The sequence below is a fragment of the Hyla sarda genome, chromosome 5 (genome assembly GCF_029499605.1).
Source record: "Hyla sarda isolate aHylSar1 chromosome 5, aHylSar1.hap1, whole genome shotgun sequence".
NCBI lineage: Eukaryota > Metazoa > Chordata > Amphibia > Anura > Hylidae > Hyla > Hyla sarda.
Genome location: NC_079193.1, coordinates 212,158,381 through 212,179,194, shown reverse-complemented (window position 1 = coordinate 212,179,194; position 20,814 = coordinate 212,158,381). Strand labels below are relative to the sequence as shown.

General features: G+C 42.4%; 1 protein-coding gene across 3 annotated transcripts in view; it reads right to left on the bottom strand.

The window, feature by feature from the left end:
• BPHL (biphenyl hydrolase like) overlaps window positions 1-20,814 on the bottom strand; it is a 97,665-nt gene that overhangs the window by 20,453 nt on the left and 56,398 nt on the right. The window contains exon 7 of one of the 3 annotated variants that reach the window (XM_056521054.1): window positions 1,688-1,819. In XM_056521054.1, coding sequence (XP_056377029.1) covers window positions 1,726-1,819 — 94 coding nt within the window. In that variant the 3' untranslated portion in view covers window positions 1,688-1,725. Of the gene's footprint in view, window positions 1-1,290; window positions 1,820-20,814 lie in introns of those variants that run through there. The other 2 variants (XM_056521055.1, XM_056521053.1) reach the window with 2 other exon arrangements.

Below are 20,814 nucleotides of genomic sequence, written 5' to 3'. Positions count from 1 at the left end.
GTGGGACTGATTTGTGATGAAGATATTGTAAGCTGAAAATAAAAGGGGACGTGGCTTTGTGGGACTGGGCGTGATTTGCAAGACAGACCGATGCACAAAAAGGATACAGAATAAAAGGGGTGGTGCTTAAACAGTGGGCATGTCTTTGTGAGATGGGGTGTGACTTTCAAGCTGTATTGACAAATTCACCAGGAGAAGCAGAGCGGAGCTTGTGGAGTAAGGTACTGGAAGTCCCTGGAAACCCCATCTTTTATATAGGGGTGTAGGTAAGGGTTAATTTAACCATCATATATTTTTATTTGACATGTATGTAATATGAGTACCAGGTATTATTGAAATATCTCCAGCTGTACGGAAGTTATGTGGGAACATACATTTCCCATAGATTTGCATGGGAATTTAAACAAAAACCCCAGCCCCCACAAATGGGGGTAGTTAAGGGTTAAATTAACTATCCTTTCTTTTTAGTGGACATATAAGTAACATGTGACCAAGTATTATCGAAATATCTCCAGTATTTCGGAAGTTAAGCAGTAACATATATTTCCCATAGACTTGTATGGGACTTTAAACGAAAACCCCGACCTGGCAAATGGGGGTGAGTAAGGGTTAAATCACCTATCCTATGTTTGTTGACATATAAGTAACATGTGTGCCAAGTTTCATGTTAATACCTTTAGCCGTTTGGACGTGATGCTGGAACATACACACACACACATTGGGGGACATGTATCATTATTTGTGTATGGTAGAAGTAGTTTACCCCTTTTGCCAAATTCTAAATTTTGTGCGTTAGCCCTAAATTTATCAATCAAGCGCAATGAGTTTCATAAATTGAGGTCAAATATAGTAATCTCCTCATACCTCCACTCTTTGAAAAATGGAATCGATGATTTAGAGCATCTCGCTACGTGCAGTTCAAGATGGCTTATATTTGCGTTAAAAACATGGTCATTGCGCAAGATTTCTGCGGGTAAAGGAAATGTACGCAGTTAATAAATTAGTGCGTACTAAATATGTCACTCCAAGGTACACAGAAACCTACACATCGGAAGGAAATGCTCCACCAGAATGTATGCAAAAGACACAAAAAAAATGCAGATTGCGCAAAATTTTGCGCAAATTTTTTTACACAAAACAGGGGTAAAATCTTTGATACATGTCCCCCATTCACCCATTATGTCATTGCGACGTTTCAACCTCACAATGAGGTCTTTCTGGAGAAAGACCTCATTGTGAGGTTGAAACGTCGCAATGACATAATGGGTGAATAAACACACAATTTTTTGTACTTCGGAGTGCAGCTTCCTTTCTTTGGATTATGTTTGAGAAGGTTTGGAGTTTGAACCTGTTGAAGCTGAGCACCCATTTAGGACTTGAAGTCCGAGTTACAGTGCCGGATCCCTTTCCTGCGATTTGTATTTATATATATACATATATATAGATATAGATAGATAGATTTAACAGGGTATACTCTACACTTAATGGAGTTATTGTGAGCTCAAATATCCTGTATAATTTCTTAAGAAAGGCTAACCAGTTGTGTACAGGGAACAGTCGTGTTCTTAATTGTTTACAAAGTGCTTTTATAGCTGTTATAGGTCATGGTAACTGCAGTTTCAATAGTTCATAGCAACATTTTCATGATACTGTATCTTAAATGGAGTATTTTTGTTTTATTACAAACCAGGGTACTAGATGCTTCAAGGCAGTTGTGAAGAAAAGTTAAGATGAGCATAGAAAATCTTCAACTAATCTATTAAACTCTTCAGCATATCTTAGATGAAGGTTATGTTTGCCCTCTGGCATAAGGTGCAGCCTGTAAAAAACATAAAAGTTTGACAATTAAAGAAATCAATATGAAAGAAACATTCAGTAACTATCACTTAGATAGCCTAGTATATCAATTCGGAAAGAAGTAGTAGTTGTATACACAACACTATGTTCAATCCCAAGGTGCCTGAAAATGTATACAATGGATTTGGAAAGGCTTCAGACCATTTCACAATGTGTCATGTTGTGCTAAAAGTAAAGTAATTAAAAAAAATATAAATTTCTTCCCAAATGATTCTACAGTCAGTTCCACATAATGAAGACGTATGTTTGCAGATTTCTAAAAAAACAAAAAAAAAAACTTTAAATTTCGCATGGACATAAGTATTTGGACACATTGCTATAAAACTTGGCTCTGGGGGCCGGTTCCCTTGATCATTTTTAAAGGGATACTCCGGCCCTAAGACATCTTATTAGGGGATAAGATTCCTGATCGTTGGGGTCCTGTGATCAGGCATGGGGACCCCCACAATCTTTCATGCAGCACCCCGCTATCATCGGTCTCCGGAGCAAACATCGCTCCAGGTCTGATGAATCACGATCAGGGGACCGGAGAATCGTGACTTCGCGGCTCCGCCCCATGTGATTTCATGCTCCGCCCCCTCAATGCACCCCTTTAAATGGAAGAAGTTTGGAACAACTAAGACTATTCCTAGAGCTGGCTGTCCCACCAAACAATATTGGGGATAAGGTCCTTGGTAAAGGAGGTGATCAAGAACCCAATGGTCACTCTAGCTGAGGTCCAAATATCCTGTGTGCAGAACAGAGAAACTCCCAGAAGGTCAACCATCACTGTAGCACTCCACAATATGGGCTTTATGGCATAGTGGTTAGAAAGTGGTCTCTCCTCAGTTTACACACATGAAAGCCTGTCTAAAGTTTGCAAAAAGCACCTAAAGGACTCTCAGAGTGAGCAAAGAAAGATTCTTTAGTCTTTTGAAACCAACATTGACCTTACTAGTCTCAATTCTAAGTGCCATGTCTGGAAGAAACTAGTCACGGCTAATTACCTGCCCAATACCATCCCTACAGTAAATGTGGTGGCAGCATAATGCTGTGGTGTGTTTTTCAACAGCTGGGACAGGGAGAGTGGTCATGGTTAGTGATGAGCAACATAGGCCATACTCTGATTTGCCATATTTCATGAATATATGGGCCAATATTCGTCCTTTATTCGCGAAAATCGCATATTCGCAATATTCACGCCCCCTTTTTTTTTCTATGCGAAAATTTGTCATAAAATTTGCATGCATATGCACAATATCGGCGTGATGTACTTCCACAACTTGTTACTCTACTCTATGGGAAGTTTCCTGTGACTGTGCAAACATGGTGGGGAGCAAGTTTACCAAAAGGAGGAAAAACTCTTGATCACTGTCAGTATTTTCACATTACACCAGTGTATTTGATTACACTTCACATGCATGTTAGATCCATCTCTTTATATGCCAATAGAATGTTAAAATATATTCGAGCATGCGAAAATCATTTTGCAATAGATACAATTTCACTATTTATCAGTTCTAAGTAGATATTCAAAATTACATTCAGTCAGCGTTTTAACCCTTTAGGTGATTCATAGGAATAGCAGCAAAGTGAAGGAGAAAATTCACAATCTTCATTTTTTACACTCGCATTTTCTTGTAGACCCAATTTTTGCAAGGGGTAAAAAGGAGAAAATTTTTACTTGTGTTTAAAACCCAATTTCTCTCGAGTAAGGACATACCTCATATGTCTATGTAAAGTGTTCGTCGGGCGCAGTAGAGGGCTCAGAAGGGAAGGAGCGACAAATGGTTCATGGGGGGCATGTCACCTTTAGGAAGCCCCTATGGTGCCAGACCAGCAAAAAAAAAAAAAACACTTGGCATACCATTTTGGAAACTAGACCCCTCGGGGAACATAACAAGGGGTAAAGTGCACCTTTATACCCCACACGTGTTTCACGACGAATCAGGGCGATCGTGAGGTGGCCCCAGTGCCACCTCACCCCTGCTGGCTATGGCTGTTCGGGGCTGTCAGAGACGGCCCCGAACAGCCTGTAATTCGGGGTCACCGGAGACGCGATTGACCCGGAATCCGCCGCAGATCGCTGGGCTGAATTGTCCAGCGATCTGCGGCCGACATGGGGGGTCATCATGACCCCCCTGGGCGATATGCCGTGATGCCTGCTGAACGATTTCAGCAGGCATCGGGCACGGGCTCCCCTCCGGCTAGCGGCGGGGGCCGGGATTTGACAGGACGTACTCAAACGTCCTGAATCCTTAAGGACTCAGAAAAGGGGCCGTTTGAGTACGTCCTGGGTCCTTAAAGGGTTAAAGGGGAAATATTAGATTTTACCGTTATAAGATCAAATTGTATTGCGATTGTATGTGTGTGGGGTCTGAGCAAATGGATATTGTCCAGCTGAGCAAAAATTTACCTGTCTAGTGCACCCGGGGTAACTCTAAATGAACCGGGAAATACTGGCGGTCTGACAAATAAAGCTCCTCCTGCATCCAGACCAACAGAACACCAACTATAATCTGTGTGGGTGTGTGAGGGGTATATAGTGTCAGGCAGGAAAATGGATGTGCAATGTGAATGTGAGATATATTTCTATGCTGTCCATACATACATGCCTAAGTATAAAATTTAAACAACAACAAAGACGTGGTCTCAAATTGCTGGAGGTGCTCAACCCCAAATGCAGTTGTGCATTTATGCTGGGGGAGCAGATCCTGCCCTTGTGGTCTGTTGCTAGGGGCGATCCCCAGCATAAAAATGTATACAATGGGGGATGCCTGAAGTAGACTACAAGTGCCACAATAGGATCCTACACCAGATAAACGGTGTGGATGTGTAACAATTATAATAATACAGGAATTTAGGTGCACTACTGTGGTAGATGTAAACAATGACATTGGCTAACCCTCAACACTGATGCTAACCCCTTAAGGACCAAGGACGTATGAGTACGTCCTTGGTCCCGCTCCCGTGATATAACGCGGGGTCCCACGGTGACCCCGCATCATATCACGGCGGGCCCGGCGTAATAGTGAAGCCGGGACCCGCCTCTAATTGCGCGGCGGCACTGATCGCGGTGCTGCGCGCTATTAACCCTTTAGCCGCGCGCTCAAAGCTGAGCCACGCGGCTAAAAGTGAAAGTAAAAAGTGCCGGTTAACTCAGGGAGCTGTTCGGGATCGCCGCGGTGAAATCGCGGCACCCCGAACAGCTGTACTACAGGAAGAAGGTCTCTTACCTTCCTTCCTGCAGTCCGATCGCCGATTGAATGCTTCAAGCCTGAGATCCAGGCTTGAGCAATCAATAGCCGAAAACCCTGATCAATGCATCCCTATGGAGATGCATTGAACACAGTTAAAGATCAGTAAATGCAATGTTATAGCCCCCTATGGGGGCTATAATATTGCAAAAGAAAAGTGTGAAAAAATCATTAACCCTTTGAATTATCCCTTCCCCTAATAAAACTTTGAATCACCCGGCATTTCCAATAATAAAAAAAAACAACAGTGTAAATAAAAACAAAAATAAACATATGTGGTATCGCCGCGTGCGGAAATGTCCGATTTAAAAATATATACTGCTAATTAAACCACACGGTCAATGGCGTATGCGCAAAAAAAATTCCAAAGTCCAAAATAGCGTATTTTTGGTCACTTTTTATATCATGAAAAGATGAATAAAAAGCGATCAAAAAGTCAGATCAATGCAAAAATGGAACCCACAAAAACTTCAGATCACGGCGCAAAAAATTAACCCTCATAGCGCCCTGAACACGGAAAAATAAAAAAGTTATAGGGGTCAGAAGATGACAATTTTAAACGTATACATTTTCCTGCATGTTATGATTTTTTCTGAAGCAATACAAAATCAAACCTATACAAGTAGGGTATCATTTTAACCCTATAGACCTAGAGAATAAAGATAAAGTGTCATTTTTACCGAAAAATTTACTACGTAGAAACGGAAGGCCCCAAAAGTTACAAAATGGCTGTATTTTTTCAATTTTGTCGCACAATGATTTTTTTCCCGTTTCGCCGTAGATTTTTGGGTAAAATGACTGATATCATTACAAAGTAGAATTAGTGGCGCAAAAAATAAGCCATAATACAGATTTTTAGGTGCAAAATTTTAAGAGTTATGATTTTTAAGGAGGAAAAAACGAAAAAGCAAAAACAGAAAAACACCTGGTTCTTAAGGGGTTAAAATTGAGACATTAGCCAGTATATCCTTGTATGAAGGACATACCTGAGTCCGCACACCAACGCCAAGGTTTCTCAAGTGGCATGGGACCTAACACTAACCTACCTGTGCGTGATAAGCAAAACCAGGGGCCAGTGGGCAATTACAGCAGCATTAGGCCTGCCAGTGTCATGGATTGTTCTCAATCATCATCTGGGAAGATCAGGTGATGTCAATCTCAAAGGTTTTAAATGCCCAGACTCATCTGGCCTTGCCCCAACAATCAGCCCCATGGGTTCTTCTAAGCAGTTACAAATTCCAATTCCTTTCAGGGTCGGAGACCCATCCGGGACAATGATCCCCAACTAGAGTCACCCTTTTAAAACTTCACTTTTATTTATTATATTAAAATTTAAACCAAATTATAGTGCAAAAATAAAACAAAAGGAAGTGTGTTTTAAAAGCACAATATATGGGATTGGATTGGTCCAATAATGGCTCCACCAATTTAATTTTCACTCAAGCTTCTATGTTAGGGACTCTTTATCCCATTTATCTGGGTCCTAAGACTCCAATTTTAGCGGTCCACACCACATAGAGCTTCCTATATTTTTTATATCTACCAATTCCCAATATTGCTAGTTAAAATTAATTACTCCCTAGCATCCCCCCGACGTTTCGCTGGAGAGACCCAGCTTTATCAAGGTATAGGACACTAGTGTCCTATACCTTGATAAAGCTGGGTCTCTCCAGCGAAACGTCGGGGGGATGGTAGGGAGTAATTAATTTTAACTAGCAATATTGGGAATTGGTAGATATAAAAAATATAGGAAGCTCTATGTGGTGTGGACCGCTAAAATTGGAGTCTTAGGACCCAGATAAATGGGATAAAGAGTCCCTAACATAGAAGCTTGAGTGAAAATTAAATTGGTGGAGCCATTATTGGACTAATCCAATCCCATATATTGTGCTTTTAAAACACACTTCCTTTTGTATTATTTTTGCACTATAATTTGGTTTAAATTTTAATATAATAAATAAAAGTGAAGTTTTAAAAGGGTGACCCTAGTTGGGGGTCATTGTCCCGGATGGGTCTCCGATCCTGAAAGGAATTGGAATTTGTGATTTAAATACCCTGGGTACCCTATGGGGGATTTTTGTGTATACTTCTAAGCAGTTGTCTAGAAATCTGAAACTGAAAATAGTTGACGCTCACAAAGCTGGAGAAGACTATAAGAAGATAGCAAAATGTTTTCAGATGTCAATATCTTCTGTTCGCAATGTAATTAAGAAATGGCAGTCATCAGGAACAGTGGAAGTTAAAGCAAGATATGGAAGACCAAGAAAAATATCAGACAGAACAGCTTGCAGGATTGTGAGAAAAACTATTCATAACCCACGTTTGACTGCACAATCCCTCCAGTAATATCTGTCAGACACTGGAAATGTGGTACACTATTCCACTATAAAGAGATACTTGTACAAATATGGTCTTTATGGAAGAGTCATCAGAAGAAAACCTCTTCTACGTCCTCACCACAAAAATCAGCGTTTGAACTTTGCAAATGAACATATAGACAAGCTTGATTCATTTTGGAAACAAGTTCTGTGGACCGATGAGGTTAAAATTGAACTTTTTGGCCGGAATGAGCAAAGGTACATTTGGAGAAGAAGGGGAACAGAATTTAATGAAAAGAACCTCTGTCCAACTGTTAAGCATGGGGGTGGATCAATCATACTTTGGGGTTGTATTGCAGCCAGTGGCACAGGGAACATCTCTCGAGTAGAAGGAAAAATTGATTCAATAAAATTTCAGCAAATTTTGGATGAACTTGATGCAATCTGTGAAAAAGCTGAAGTTAAAGAGAGGATGGCTTCTACAAATGGATAATGATTCTAAACACACCTCGAAATCCACGGGGGATTACATCAAGGAGGCGTAAACTGAAGGGTTTTGCCATGGCCTTCACAATCTCCTGACCTCAACATAATTGAAAATCTATGGATAGACCTTAAAAGAGCAGTGCGTGACAGACAGCCCAGAAATCTCAAAGAACTCAAAGACTTTTGTAAGGAAGAATGGGCAAAGATACCTCAAACAAGAATTGAAAGACTCTTGGCTGGCTACAAAAAGTGTTTACAAGCTGTGATACTTGCCAAAGGGGGTAGTACAAGATATTAACTCTGCAGGGTGCCCAAACTTTTGCAGACACAATTTTTTTGTTTTCTATTATTTTGAAAGTGTAAATGATGGAAATAAAATCTAGCTTTTGTTGACATATTATAAGAATGTCTAATCTGTAATTTGATGCCTTTTGGAGATTTTTCCATCTTTGTTTGGCTTCTTTATGCACATTAATAAAATTTTTTACCTGGGGTACCCAAACTTTTGATCCCCACTGTAACATTAGGGGCAGTATTTACATATAACACTGAGGGGGCAGTGGTCAAATATAACATTAGTTCAGGACCAAATACAAAAGGATCCACACCCGATTGTCCATCGTAAAAAAGTTGTCAGATCTGAAGAGGAGGAACCTCAATCTGATCACTATAATCTGGGACAAAAATGCCAAGGACAATGCTTACATTACAGAGTGTTGGCGAGTGAAACAAATGTAATGTATATATACAGTTATGAAAATAAGTATTTCATCCTTTTATAAATGATTACTCAGTACACTTTTTGTGATGTAAGGTGAACATTTTTATTTTTTATTAAAAAAAAAATTTTGTGACTGAACTTTCCCGAACTGTCCCGAAATACAATCTTTGAGGAGCAAACAATCTCACAATGGCTAGGATAAGTAAAAGAGTTTTAAAGTTACTACCATATAAAATGAAACATGTCCAATTTGCTTAAAATGGCCTGGGCAGAAAGGTGGAAAATGGCCCGGTCATTAAGGGGTGAATTTGCTTTGGTTAGGAGTTCTAAGTTGTTTGTCTACATTCTGAACATTGTGTGATTACAGGAGCTCCACTTCCCTCTGTAAGGCAGAGGAGAGCAAATGAGGAGATGGAGGTGGTGGAGTTGTCAGAGGAGGAGGATGATGACGACGGAGAGGAGGCAGGACCCTACCATCGTCCACTTGCCTTACCAATACAGGAAGTGGGGGAAAATGTGGAGGCCGAAGAGGAGCCGCATCCCCCCCAGCTCCTTATGAGGAAGAAGAGGAGGAGAAAGTTGCCCACTGACCCCCGCCGGGAGGGTAAATATGTGCACATAGCATTATCATTTTGTATCCATAAGATGTACAGAAAAAAAAAAAGGCCAACAATGAAGGGAAGACCACACAATACTGTAATATAATATAATAACACTAAACACTATCTCATTAATTTACATAAAAACCATTAAATACACAAATAAATCACATTATACTCTACATAACTATCACAAACTAACCAACTAAATAACATTAAACTATACTGAACTAACACTAACTAACCAACTAAATAAGTCTAGAGATGAACACATTTTTGTAAAAAATTCCATTCAGCCGATTTGCCAAATATTCAGAAAAAATTTAGTTTGATCTGAATCAGGCTTGAGGTGGCAGCAGCATGAGTAGACCATATAGTGGCAGAATCACTCAGGCTTGAGGTAGCAGCAGCATTAGGAGACCATATAGTGGCAGAATGACACAGGTTCGAGGTGGCAGCAGCAGCAGCATGAGTAGACCATATAGTGGCAGAATGACAAAGGCTTGAGGTGGCAGCAGCATTAGGAGACCAAATAGTGGCAGAATGACACAGGCTTGAGGTGGCAGCAGCATTAGGAGACCATATAGTGGCAGAATGACACAGGCTTGAGGTGGCAGCAGCATTAGGAGACCATATAGTGGCAGAATTACACAGGCTTGAGGTGGCGGCAGCATGAGTAGACCATATAGTGGCAGAATCACTCAGGCTTGAGGTAGCAGCAGCATTAGGAGACCATATAGTGGCAGAATGACACAGGTTCGAGGTGGCAGCAGCAGCAGCATGAGTAGACCATATAGTGGCAGAATGACAAAGGCTTGAGGTGGCAGCAGCATTAGGAGACCAAATAGTGGCAGAATGACACAGGCTTGAGGTGGCAGCAGCATTAGGAGACCATATAGTGGCAGAATGACACAGGCTTGAGGTGGCAGCAGCATTAGGAGACCATATAGTGGCAGAATTACACAGGCTTGAGGTGGCGGCAGCATGAGTAGACCATATAGTGGCAGAATCACTCAGGCTTGAGGTAGCAGCAGCATTAGGAGACCATATAGTGGCAGAATGACACAGGTTCGAGGTGGCAGCAGCAGCAGCATGAGTAGACCATATAGTGGCAGAATGACAAAGGCTTGAGGTGGCAGCAGCATTAGGAGACCAAATAGTGGCAGAATGACACAGGCTTGAGGTGGCAGCAGCATTAGGAGACCATATAGTGGCAGAATGACACAGGCTTGAGGTGGCAGCAGCATTAGGAGACCATATAGTGGCAGAATTACACAGGCTTGAGGTGGCGGCAGCATGAGTAGACCATATAGTGGCAGAATCACTCAAGCTTGAGGTGGCAGCAGCATTAGGAGACCATATAGTGGCAGAATAACACATGCTTGAGGTGGCAGCAGCATGAGTACACCATATAGTGGCAGAAGCACTCAGGCTTGAGGTGGCAGCAGCATTAGGAGACCATATAGTGGTAGAATGACACATGCTTGAGGTGGCAGCAGCATGAGTAGACTATATAGTGGCAGAATCACTCAGGCTTGAGGTGGCAGCAGTATTAGGAGACCATATAGTGGCAGAATGACACAGGCTTGAGGTGGCAGCAGCATTAGGAGACAATATAGTGGCAGAATTACAGAGGCTTGAGGTGGTGGCAGCATGAGTAGACCATATAGTGGCAGAATTACACATGCTTGAGGTGGCAGCAGCATGAGTAGACCATATAGTGGTAGAATAACACATGCTTGAGGTGGCAGCAGCATGAGTACACCATATAGTGGCAGAAGCACTCAGGCTTGAGGTGGCAGCAGCATTAGGAGACCATATAGTGGCAGAATGACACATGCTTGAGGTGGCAGCAGCATGAGTAGACCATATAGTGGCAGAATCTCTCAGGCTTGAGGTGGCAGCAGCATTAGGAGACCATATAGTGGCAGAATGACACATGCTTGAGGTGGCAGCAGCATGAGTAGACCATATAGTGGCAGAATGACACAGGCTTGAGATGGCAGCAGCATTAGGAGACAATATATAGCGGCAGAATGACACTGGCTTGAGGTGGCAGCAGTATTAGGAGACCATATAGTGTTTGAATCACTCAGGGTTGAGGTGGCAGCAGCATGAGTAGACCATATAGTGTCAGAATGACACAGGCTTTAGGTGGCAGCAGCAGCATGAGTAGATCATATAGTGGCAGAATAACACAGGTGTGGGGTGGCAGCAGAATGAGTAGACTATATAGTGGCAGAATGACACAGGCTTGAGGTGGCAGCAGCATTAGGAGACCATATAGTGATAGAATCACTCAGGCTTGAGGTGGCAGCATGTAACAATAACTGGCCCCTATGAGTTTAACAGGAAAAAACGTAAAAGCACTAAGTGCGTATATTACACTTAGATTAGATAAATAAAACAAAAATCCAAAACCTCCAGGACCTCACCAGAGATACTGGTGCATGATTGTGGTATGAGTAAAATATATAAAAAATATGAGTAGACCGCGCTTCAAATTTTGAATAAAATTTATTTATACTGACATACTAAAAACTGTAGATACACATTATTACTATGTTATAGGCATATATATAAATATACACCTTGATCCAGCATATAAATATATATGCTGGATCAAGGTGGTAGATGAAAGTAAGTTCGCGTTGAATATGACTTAATCCGGCATCTACTACTACGGCACTTAATGCTTCACAGTCACTGACACAAGGTACGTGTCTAAAGAATGTATATAGAAGTACTTATTGATAATCTCACCAAATACGTTTTGGGCATCCTGTATAAGGTCAGCTCTGACAGTGGAAGAACGTCTGGCATCGTCAGCGACGGGCCGTACGATGGATTATAACACACTGTCTACACTGCACCGCTGCCGGACTTCATCTTGCTTAGCGGAGAACAGACACTCCGATCGGCAAGACCAGAGCTCCAGCAGAGTGGCGTCTGACGCAAGGAGGGTCCACACGGGGCTAGATGTTGGGAGCAAAGGCCGGCTGTTTGAATTAAAGAGCATGAATGGGATGCTGCTATTCAGTTCGGGCAACAGAACAATAGCTTTTCCAAAGATAGCAAATTTCTTGCAGTATTAATGCGTATTCTAAAGTCCACAACCTAAACGCGTTTCCGGGTACTAGTACATGAACCCTTCCTCATATTTTTATATATGTTAAACATTTCATTATCATACCACAGTCATGCACCAGTATCTCTGGTGAGTCCTGGAGGCTTTTGATTTCCGTATTCCGTATTTATTTATCTGACCTTTTTAACCCCTTAAGGACCAGAGAGTTTTTTGCACATCTGACCACTGTCACTTTAAGCATTAATAACTCTTGGATGCTTTTACTTTTCATTCTGATTCAGAGAGTGTTTTTTCGTGACATATTCTACTTTATGTTAGTGGTCATTTTTTATCGATACGTGTATAATTTCTTGGTGAAAAATTAAAAAATGTTATGAAAAAATTTTAAATTTCGAATTTTTCTAACTTTTGAAGCTCTCTCCTTGTAAGGAACTTAGACATTCCAAATAAATTATATATTGATTCACATATACAATATCCACAAAGTAAAGAAGAGAAGTCGGCACTCACCAGATTCTTCCAATTGTCTTTATTTCTTATACTCACATATAAAACAGGACAATGGACATAACAAGGTGTGGGGGGTACCACAAGCGACAGCACTGTTTCGCTCTGTCTTGAGCTTCAACAGGCTACTCACCCTAGTCAGCCACTTCATTGAGATATAGCAGTGCCGGACTTACATTCATTTCTTTTTTTGGTACACATATACAATATGTCTACTTTATGTGCATCATAAAGTTGACATGTTTTTACTTTTGGAAGACATCAGAGCGCTTCAAAAGTTCAGCAGCAATTTTTCCAATTTTTCACGAAATTTCACGCCATTTACCCCCCCACATGTGACCCAGTTTTGGAAACTAAACCCCTCACAGAATGAAATAAGGGGTGGAGCTAGTATTTACACCCCACTGGCATTTGACAGATCTTTGGAACAGTGGGCTGTGCAAATGAAAAATTACATTTTTCATATTCACAGACCACTGTTCCAAAAATCTGTCAGACACCTGTGGGGTGTAGGTGCTCACTGTACCCCTTATTACATTACATGAGGGGTGTAGTTTGCAAAATGGGGTCACATGTGGGGGGGGGTCCATTGTTCTGGCACTAAGGGGGCTTTGTTTCCAGACAAATTTTCTCTCCAAAAGCCCAATGGCGCTCCTTCTCTTTTGAGCATTGTAGTGCACCAGCAGAGCACTTTACATCCACATATGAGGTATGTTCTTACTCAGAAGAAATGGGGTTACAAATTTTGGGGGGCTTTTTTCCTATTTTCACTTGTGAAAATGGAAAATTTAGGGTACTTTTTTTTTTTTCATTTTCCCATCCAATTTTAATGAAAATTCGTCAAACACCTGTGGGGTGTTAAGGCTCACTATACCCCTTTATGTTCCGTGAGGGGTGTAGTTTCCAAAATGGGGTCACATGTGGGTATTTATTTTTTTGCGTTTATGTCAGAACCGCTGTAAAATCAGCCACCCCTGTGCAAATCACCAATTTAGGCCTCAAATGTACATAGTGCGCTCTCACTCCTGAGCCTTGTTGTGCATCCGCAGAGCATTTTACACCCACATATGGGGTATTTCCGTACTCAGGAGAAATTACGTTACAAATTTTGGGGGTCTTTTTTTCCTTTTACCGCTTGTGAAAATAAAAATATGGGCAACGCAGCATGTTAGTGTAAAAATGTTAATTTTTTTACACTAACAGGCTGGTGTAGCCCCCAACTTTTCCATTTCATAAGGAGTAAAAAGGAGAAAAAATTTGTAGTGTAATTTCTCACGAGTACGGAAATACCCCATATGTGGCCCTAAACTGTTTCCTTGAAATACGACATTGCTCCGAAGTGAGAGAGCGCCATGCGCATTTGAGGACTAAATTAGGGATTGCATAGGGGTGGACATAAGGGTATTCTATGCCAGTGATTCCCAAACAGGGTGCCTTCAGCTGTTGCTAAACTCCCTGCATGCCTGGACAGTCATTGGTTGTCTGGAAATGCTGGGAGTTGTTGTTTTGCAACAGCTGGAGGCTCCATTTTGGAAACACTGCCGTACGATACGTTTTTCATTTTTATTGGGGGGGGGGCAGTGTAAGGGGGTGTATATATAGTGTTTTGCCCTTTATTATGTGTTAGTGTAATGTTTCTAGGGTACTTTCGCACTGGCGGGGGTTTACGGTGAGTTTCCCGCTAGGAGTTTGCACTGCAGCGAAAAATTTGACGCAACTGAAACTTGAAGCAGGAAACTCACTGTAAACTCACCCGTGTGAATGTACCCTGTACATTCACATGGGGGGCAAACCTCCAGCTGCTTCAAAACTACAACTCCCAGCATGTACTGACAGACCGTGCAAGCTGGGAGTTGTACTTTTGCAACAGCTGGAGGCACACTAGTTGGAAAACCTTCAGTTAGGTTCTGTTACCTGGGCATTTGCACGGGGTGCCTGCTGATAGATATCAGTCACTAGTCACCCCGGTCCGGTCCTCGCCTGGGGGGGGACCGAAATTCCCACGGACGTACACGTACGTCCTTGGTCCTTAAGGGGTCAATAGCACCTAGGGGTATAGGTGAACATATGATCTAGCCTCTGAGTTTTGTAGCTGTAAGCTGCACACACTGTTTTTTGTCTTTACTGCAAGTGCGTATATTACACTTAGGATAGAAAAAATGAATTGTTATATAAATTGTCAGTGCTTTAACAAATACTCTACATTCAAAATACATCTTAATCTTCATTGAAAGTAATGTAACTTTTTTTTTTTTTTTTATCAGCCAGCTGCAGCGGGGCCCACAAGGCAGCAATGCTGGAAATTAAGGACAGGCAGCAGCAAAAGAGGATCCAGTAGCACCTTCTGGAGCAGAAGGTCAAAAAGCTGGAGGAGCATCACCAAAAGGGGATGCAGAAGGTGCTGGACCTCCAGAAGAAGCTTAAAGAGTTGTCTTAGAGGCTGTTTTTTTTTTTTTATATTTTGCTATTATATATTTCTTATAAATATTTCTTTTGGTTAAAACGTGTGCTTTCTTTTTTTGATATTATGTTTTTTTTTTACCAATACATAGAACTGCAGGTAAACATAATCCACAAAACGAATACAGCTCTGCTTCATCTCTGTCGAAAAGGAGATCCGTTAGGTTCATGAAAAACGTACAGCAATCTGGTCTGGTCTTGGTGAACACATAGTGCCTTCTGAACAGACTACAAACTCCATCATGCTGTATGACAGTGTCGGTGTGGGCGTTGGTTGACCAAATAATTAAATAAGATGTTCAATTATTGAAAAAAAAAAAAAGATAAACTCATTGATTGATAAATAGATAAATAAATTAATCGATAGATAAAATCATGTATACATGAATATATACAGTGGGGAAAAGTATTTAGTAAGCCACCAATTGTGCAAGTTCTCCCACTTAAAAAGATGAAAGGCCTGTAATTTTCATCATAGGTATACCTCACCTATGAGAGACAGAATGAGAAAAAAAAATCCATAAAATCACATTGTCTGACTTTTAAAGAATGTATTTGCAAATTATGGTGGAAAATAAGTATTTGCTCAATAATAAAAGTTCATCTCAATACTTTGTTATATACCCTTTGTTGGCAATGACAGAGGTCAAACAGAGGTCAAGTCTTCTCATGGTTTTCACACACTGGCCCTCATTTACTATTCTAAACCCGACCTCTTTTGTCGGGTTTTTTTGTCGCATCTTTGTCTGCGCCATGTCGCAGACATCATGCGCCAGTCTGCGACACAATGCGACATTTTTTCCCGACAGACCCGATGTGGATTCTCCCAAACCCGAAAAAGGGGCGTAACCCGACATTTCTGAGCTTTCTCACGTATTTATAAAGGTTTCCAACCCGAATTTGTTGAATTGTTGTGGATTTTTTCCCGACAGCTCAGAGGAGTTGGAAACCAAAACCAATAAAACCCACGTGCGACAATCAGGATGCGACATAATAATAAATACCAGGGGTAAAAAGCAATCGGGTAAGAAAGCAACATAGACTTACAACCCGATTTTCTTAGTAAATGAGGGCCACTGTTGCTGGTATTTTGGCCCATTCCTCCATGCAGATCTCCTCTAGAGCAGTGATGTTTTGGGGCTCTTGCTGGGCAACATGGGCTTTCAACTCCCTCCAAAGGTTTTCTATGGTGTTGAGATCTGGAGACTGGCTAGGCCACTCCAGGACCATGAAATGCTTCTTACGAAGCCACTCCTTCATTGCCCGAGCAGTGTGTTTGGGATCATTGTCTTGCTGAAAGACCCAGCCACGTTTCATCTTCAATGCCCTTGCTGATGGAAGGAGGTTTTCTAGTTAAAATCTCATGATACATGGCCCCATTCATTCTTTCCTTTACACGGATCAGTTGTCCTGGTCTCTTTGCTGAAAATCAGCCCCAAAGCATAATGTTTCCACCCCATGCTTCACAGTAGGTATGGTGTTCTTTGGATGCAACTCGGCATTCTTTCTCCTCCAAACATGATGAGTTGAGTTTTTACCAAAAGTTTCTACTTTGGTTTCCTCTGACCATATGACATTCTCCCAATCCTCTTTTGGATCATCCAAATGCTCTCTAGAAAACTTGAGACCGGCCTGGACATGTACTGGCTTAAGCAGGGGGACATGTCTGGAACTGCATGATTTGAGTCCCCGGCGGTGTAGTGTGTTACTAATGGTAGCCTTTGTTACTTTGGTCCCAGCTCTCTGCAGGTCATTCACATGGTCTCCCCATGTGGTTCTGGGATGTTTGCTCACCGTTCTTGTGATAATTTTGACACCACGGAGTAGGATCTTATGTGGAGCCCCAGATCAAGGGAGATTATCAGTGGTCTTGTATGTCTTCCATTTTATAATAATTGCTCCCACAGTTGATTTCTTTACAGAAAGCTGCTTTCTATTGCAGATTCAGTCTTCCCAACCTGGTTCAGGGCTACAATTTTGTTTCTGGTGTCCTTCAACTGCTCTTTGGTCTTGGCCGTAGTGGAGTTTGGAGTGTGACTGTTTGAGGTTGTGACCAGGTGTCTTTTATACTGATAACAAGTTCAAACAGGTGCCATTAATACAGGTAACAAGGACAGAGTAGAACCTTAAGGGTACTCCGGCACTTAGACATCTTATCCCCTATCCAAAGGATAGGGGATAAGATGCCTGATCGCGGGGGTCCCGCCGCTGGGGACCCCCGTGATCTTGCACACAGCACCCCAGTTAAAATCAGTCCCCGGAGCATGTTCGCTCCGGGTCTGATTACCGGCAACCACGGGGCCGGCAGCGTGTGACGTCACGCCTCCGCCCCCGTGTGACGCTCCGCCCCTCAATGCAAGCGTATGGGAGGGGGCGTGACAGAAGATGTTACAATGTGATTTCCTGTATTCTTTCCCCCCCTATTCTGTCTCTCATAGTTGAAGTAGACCTATGATGAAAATTACAGGCCTCTCTCATCTTCTTAAGTGGGAGAACTTGCACAATTGGTGGCTGACTAAATACTTTTTTCCCAACTGTAAATGAATTAATAAACAAATGAAATAAATTTATAAATAAATAAAAATAAAAAAGACATCCATCCATGATTACAAAAAATTAATTCATAGATATATACAAAAATATACCGTATTTATCGGCGTATAACATGCACCCCCATTTTAATAAGGAAATTTAAGTAAAAAAAAAATACATATAAGGTAAATGACAGACTAAATGCCATATCATCCCTCTAACTTTGATTTTGCCTGAACTTCAGTTTGTTCCTCCCTTCCAGTGCCACATCATTCCTCGCCTTTTATCAGCTCCTGTGCCACATTTACACCCCCCCTTACCCTCTCATCATTCCCCCACTGTCTTATCATTCCCCCACCCCTCTCTCATCATGCCCCCTTCTCATCATGCCCCCCCTCTCATCATGCCACCTTATCTTCATGCCCCCCTCTCATCATGCTCCCCTCATCATGTCCCCTTTTCATCATGCTCCCCTCTCATCATGCCCCCCCTCTCAGCATCCCCTTTCCCCCCGTTTTTTACATATATTTTTTTCCCCATCTTCCTTACCTAGCCGCGCTCGGCAGGCCAGGTCCGATGACGGGTCTTGCAGGCTGCGGTCAGTGAAGCAGGATGAATCACGTCCTCTGCTAGCTCCGCTGCACAGCATCAGGGACGTCATTCATCATTCGCTGCAGCCGCCGCTGGCCAGTGTGGCCGCAGCGGCAGCAGCATTGAATGATGAGTGACATGCAGCGGAGCTAGCAGAAGACATCACTCATCCTGCTTCACTGGCCGCAGCCGACACCGGACCTGGCCTGCCGAGCGCTGCTAGGTAAGGAAGATAAAAACAATACAATGAAAAGCAGGGGGGGAAAGGGAGGAAAATCAAACAAAAAGCAAAGCGGGAGCCGCGCACTGGTCACTGATTTAAAGTGGCCGCGGCCAGGCTGCTAATCCTTAACAAGCAGCCGCTGCTGCGCCCACTTTAACCCCTTAAGGACCAGGCCATTTTACACCTTAGGACCAGAGCGTTTTTTGAACATCTGACCACTGTCACTTTAAACATTAATAACTCTGGGATGCTTTTAGTTATCATACTGATTCCGAGATTGTTTTTTCATGACATATTCTACTTTATTTTGGTGGTAAATTTTTGGCGTTACTTGCATCCTTTTTTGGTGAAAAATCCCCAAATGTCATGAAAATTTTGCATTTTTCTAACTTTGAAGCTTTCTGCTTGTAAGGAAAATGGATATTCCCAATAAATTTTATTTTTATTCACAAATACAATATGTCCACTTTATGTTGGCATCATAAAATGGACATATTTTTGCTTTTTGAAAAAATTAGAGGGCTTCAAAGTAAAGCAGCAATTTTCAAAAATTTCATGAAAATTGCTAAATCTGAAGGGACAGAAGTTACAGAACTACAACTCCCAGCATGCCTGGGCAGTCTAGGCTTGCTGAGAGTTGTAGTTTGGCAACATCTGAAGGGCTACCGTTTGGGCACCACTGTAACAGTGGTCTCCAAACTGTGACCCTCCAGATGTTGCAAAACTACAACTCCCAGCATGCCCTGACAGCCTTTGGCTGTCTGGGCATGCTGGGAGTTGCAGTTTGGCCTACCTAGTGGTTGCCACAGTAAAGATCACTTTACTTTCACTTTCAATTCTCCCCTCCCCCACAGTAGTTTCCCTACCTGACCCAGGATCCATCATTCTCCAGCAACGATCGGGGTCTCCAGGCATCTTCTCCTGCAGGTATCGACCTCCATCTTCTTCCCACGATCCCCTCGACATCCAGGGGTGGCCAGAACGGGGGGATGCCATGGCAACCCACTGTCCTGCTCTGCCATTGGTCAGAATCAATTCTGACCAATGGCAGGGGATAGGAGGAAATTGCAGCATTGCGACTTCACTCTCAGGATGATCTGGGCTGTCACTGACAGGTCAGATCATCACAATTTTCCAGGTGATCGGGTCACCAGAGACCCGATCAGTCCGGAATAGGAGAAAATCGCATGTCTGAATTGACATGCAATTTTCTGCGATCGCTGACATGGGGGGTCCCGGGACCCCCCTCGGCATTTGCACGGCATGCCTGCACAAGGATTTCAGCAGGAATGCCGTTCCAATCTCTGCCCGACGCGCGGCAGAGACCGGAGAAACACCAGGATGTTCTGGAACGTCCTTGGTCCTTAAAGCCCAGGGTGCGGGGACGTTCCAGAACGTCCTTGGTCCTTAAGAGGTTAAATCAGTGACAAAAAGATTTATTGATGCATAACACGCAGGCAGACTTTTTGCCTTGAATTTAAGTTTTAAAAGTGCATGTTATACGCCGACAAAATACGGTATACAGAAATAAAATAAATATATACAGAAATATATAAATAAATAAGTTCATCAATAAACTAATAAATAAATTCATCAATGAATAAAAACAGAAATAAATTCATCAAAAAATTTACAAATCAAGATATTCATCCATGATTACAAAAATAAATAAATTCATAGATATAGACAAAAATAAATATCAACAAATAAATATAAATAAATAAAAAAAAGTAAAAAAACAATGGTTTTTATTGGAGGGAGAGCCAAGGAGAGGGATTGACAAGGGACCCTTCAGCGCTAAGAACAGATGGCGGTGGCCATGAAGTTGCTGCCGGCTGGCTGGGATGAACTGCTCCAATTTCCCCTTGCAGTGGTGCCGGATGGCAGTGGAGGACATAGAGGAGGGTGCAGTGGAGGCAGAGGTCTGGCTGCCGGTACCAGTACCTCTACTGGAGGGAGCGGGGGAGTGGGAATGCATGGTTGAAAGGGGTTGGGGTGTCTGCAGTACAGTGGCAGGAGCTGCTGTCCCCTGTACACTGCCAGTGGTACTGCGAAAACGCAAAAATAAAATTGGCCTGGTCCTTAAGGTGAAAATGGGCTTGGTCCTTAAGGGGTTAAGCACAGACCTCCTATCAGATGGGGTGGTGCTGACTTGCACATGTTCAGGCTCAGTGCGCACAGGTGGACTGGCTGCTG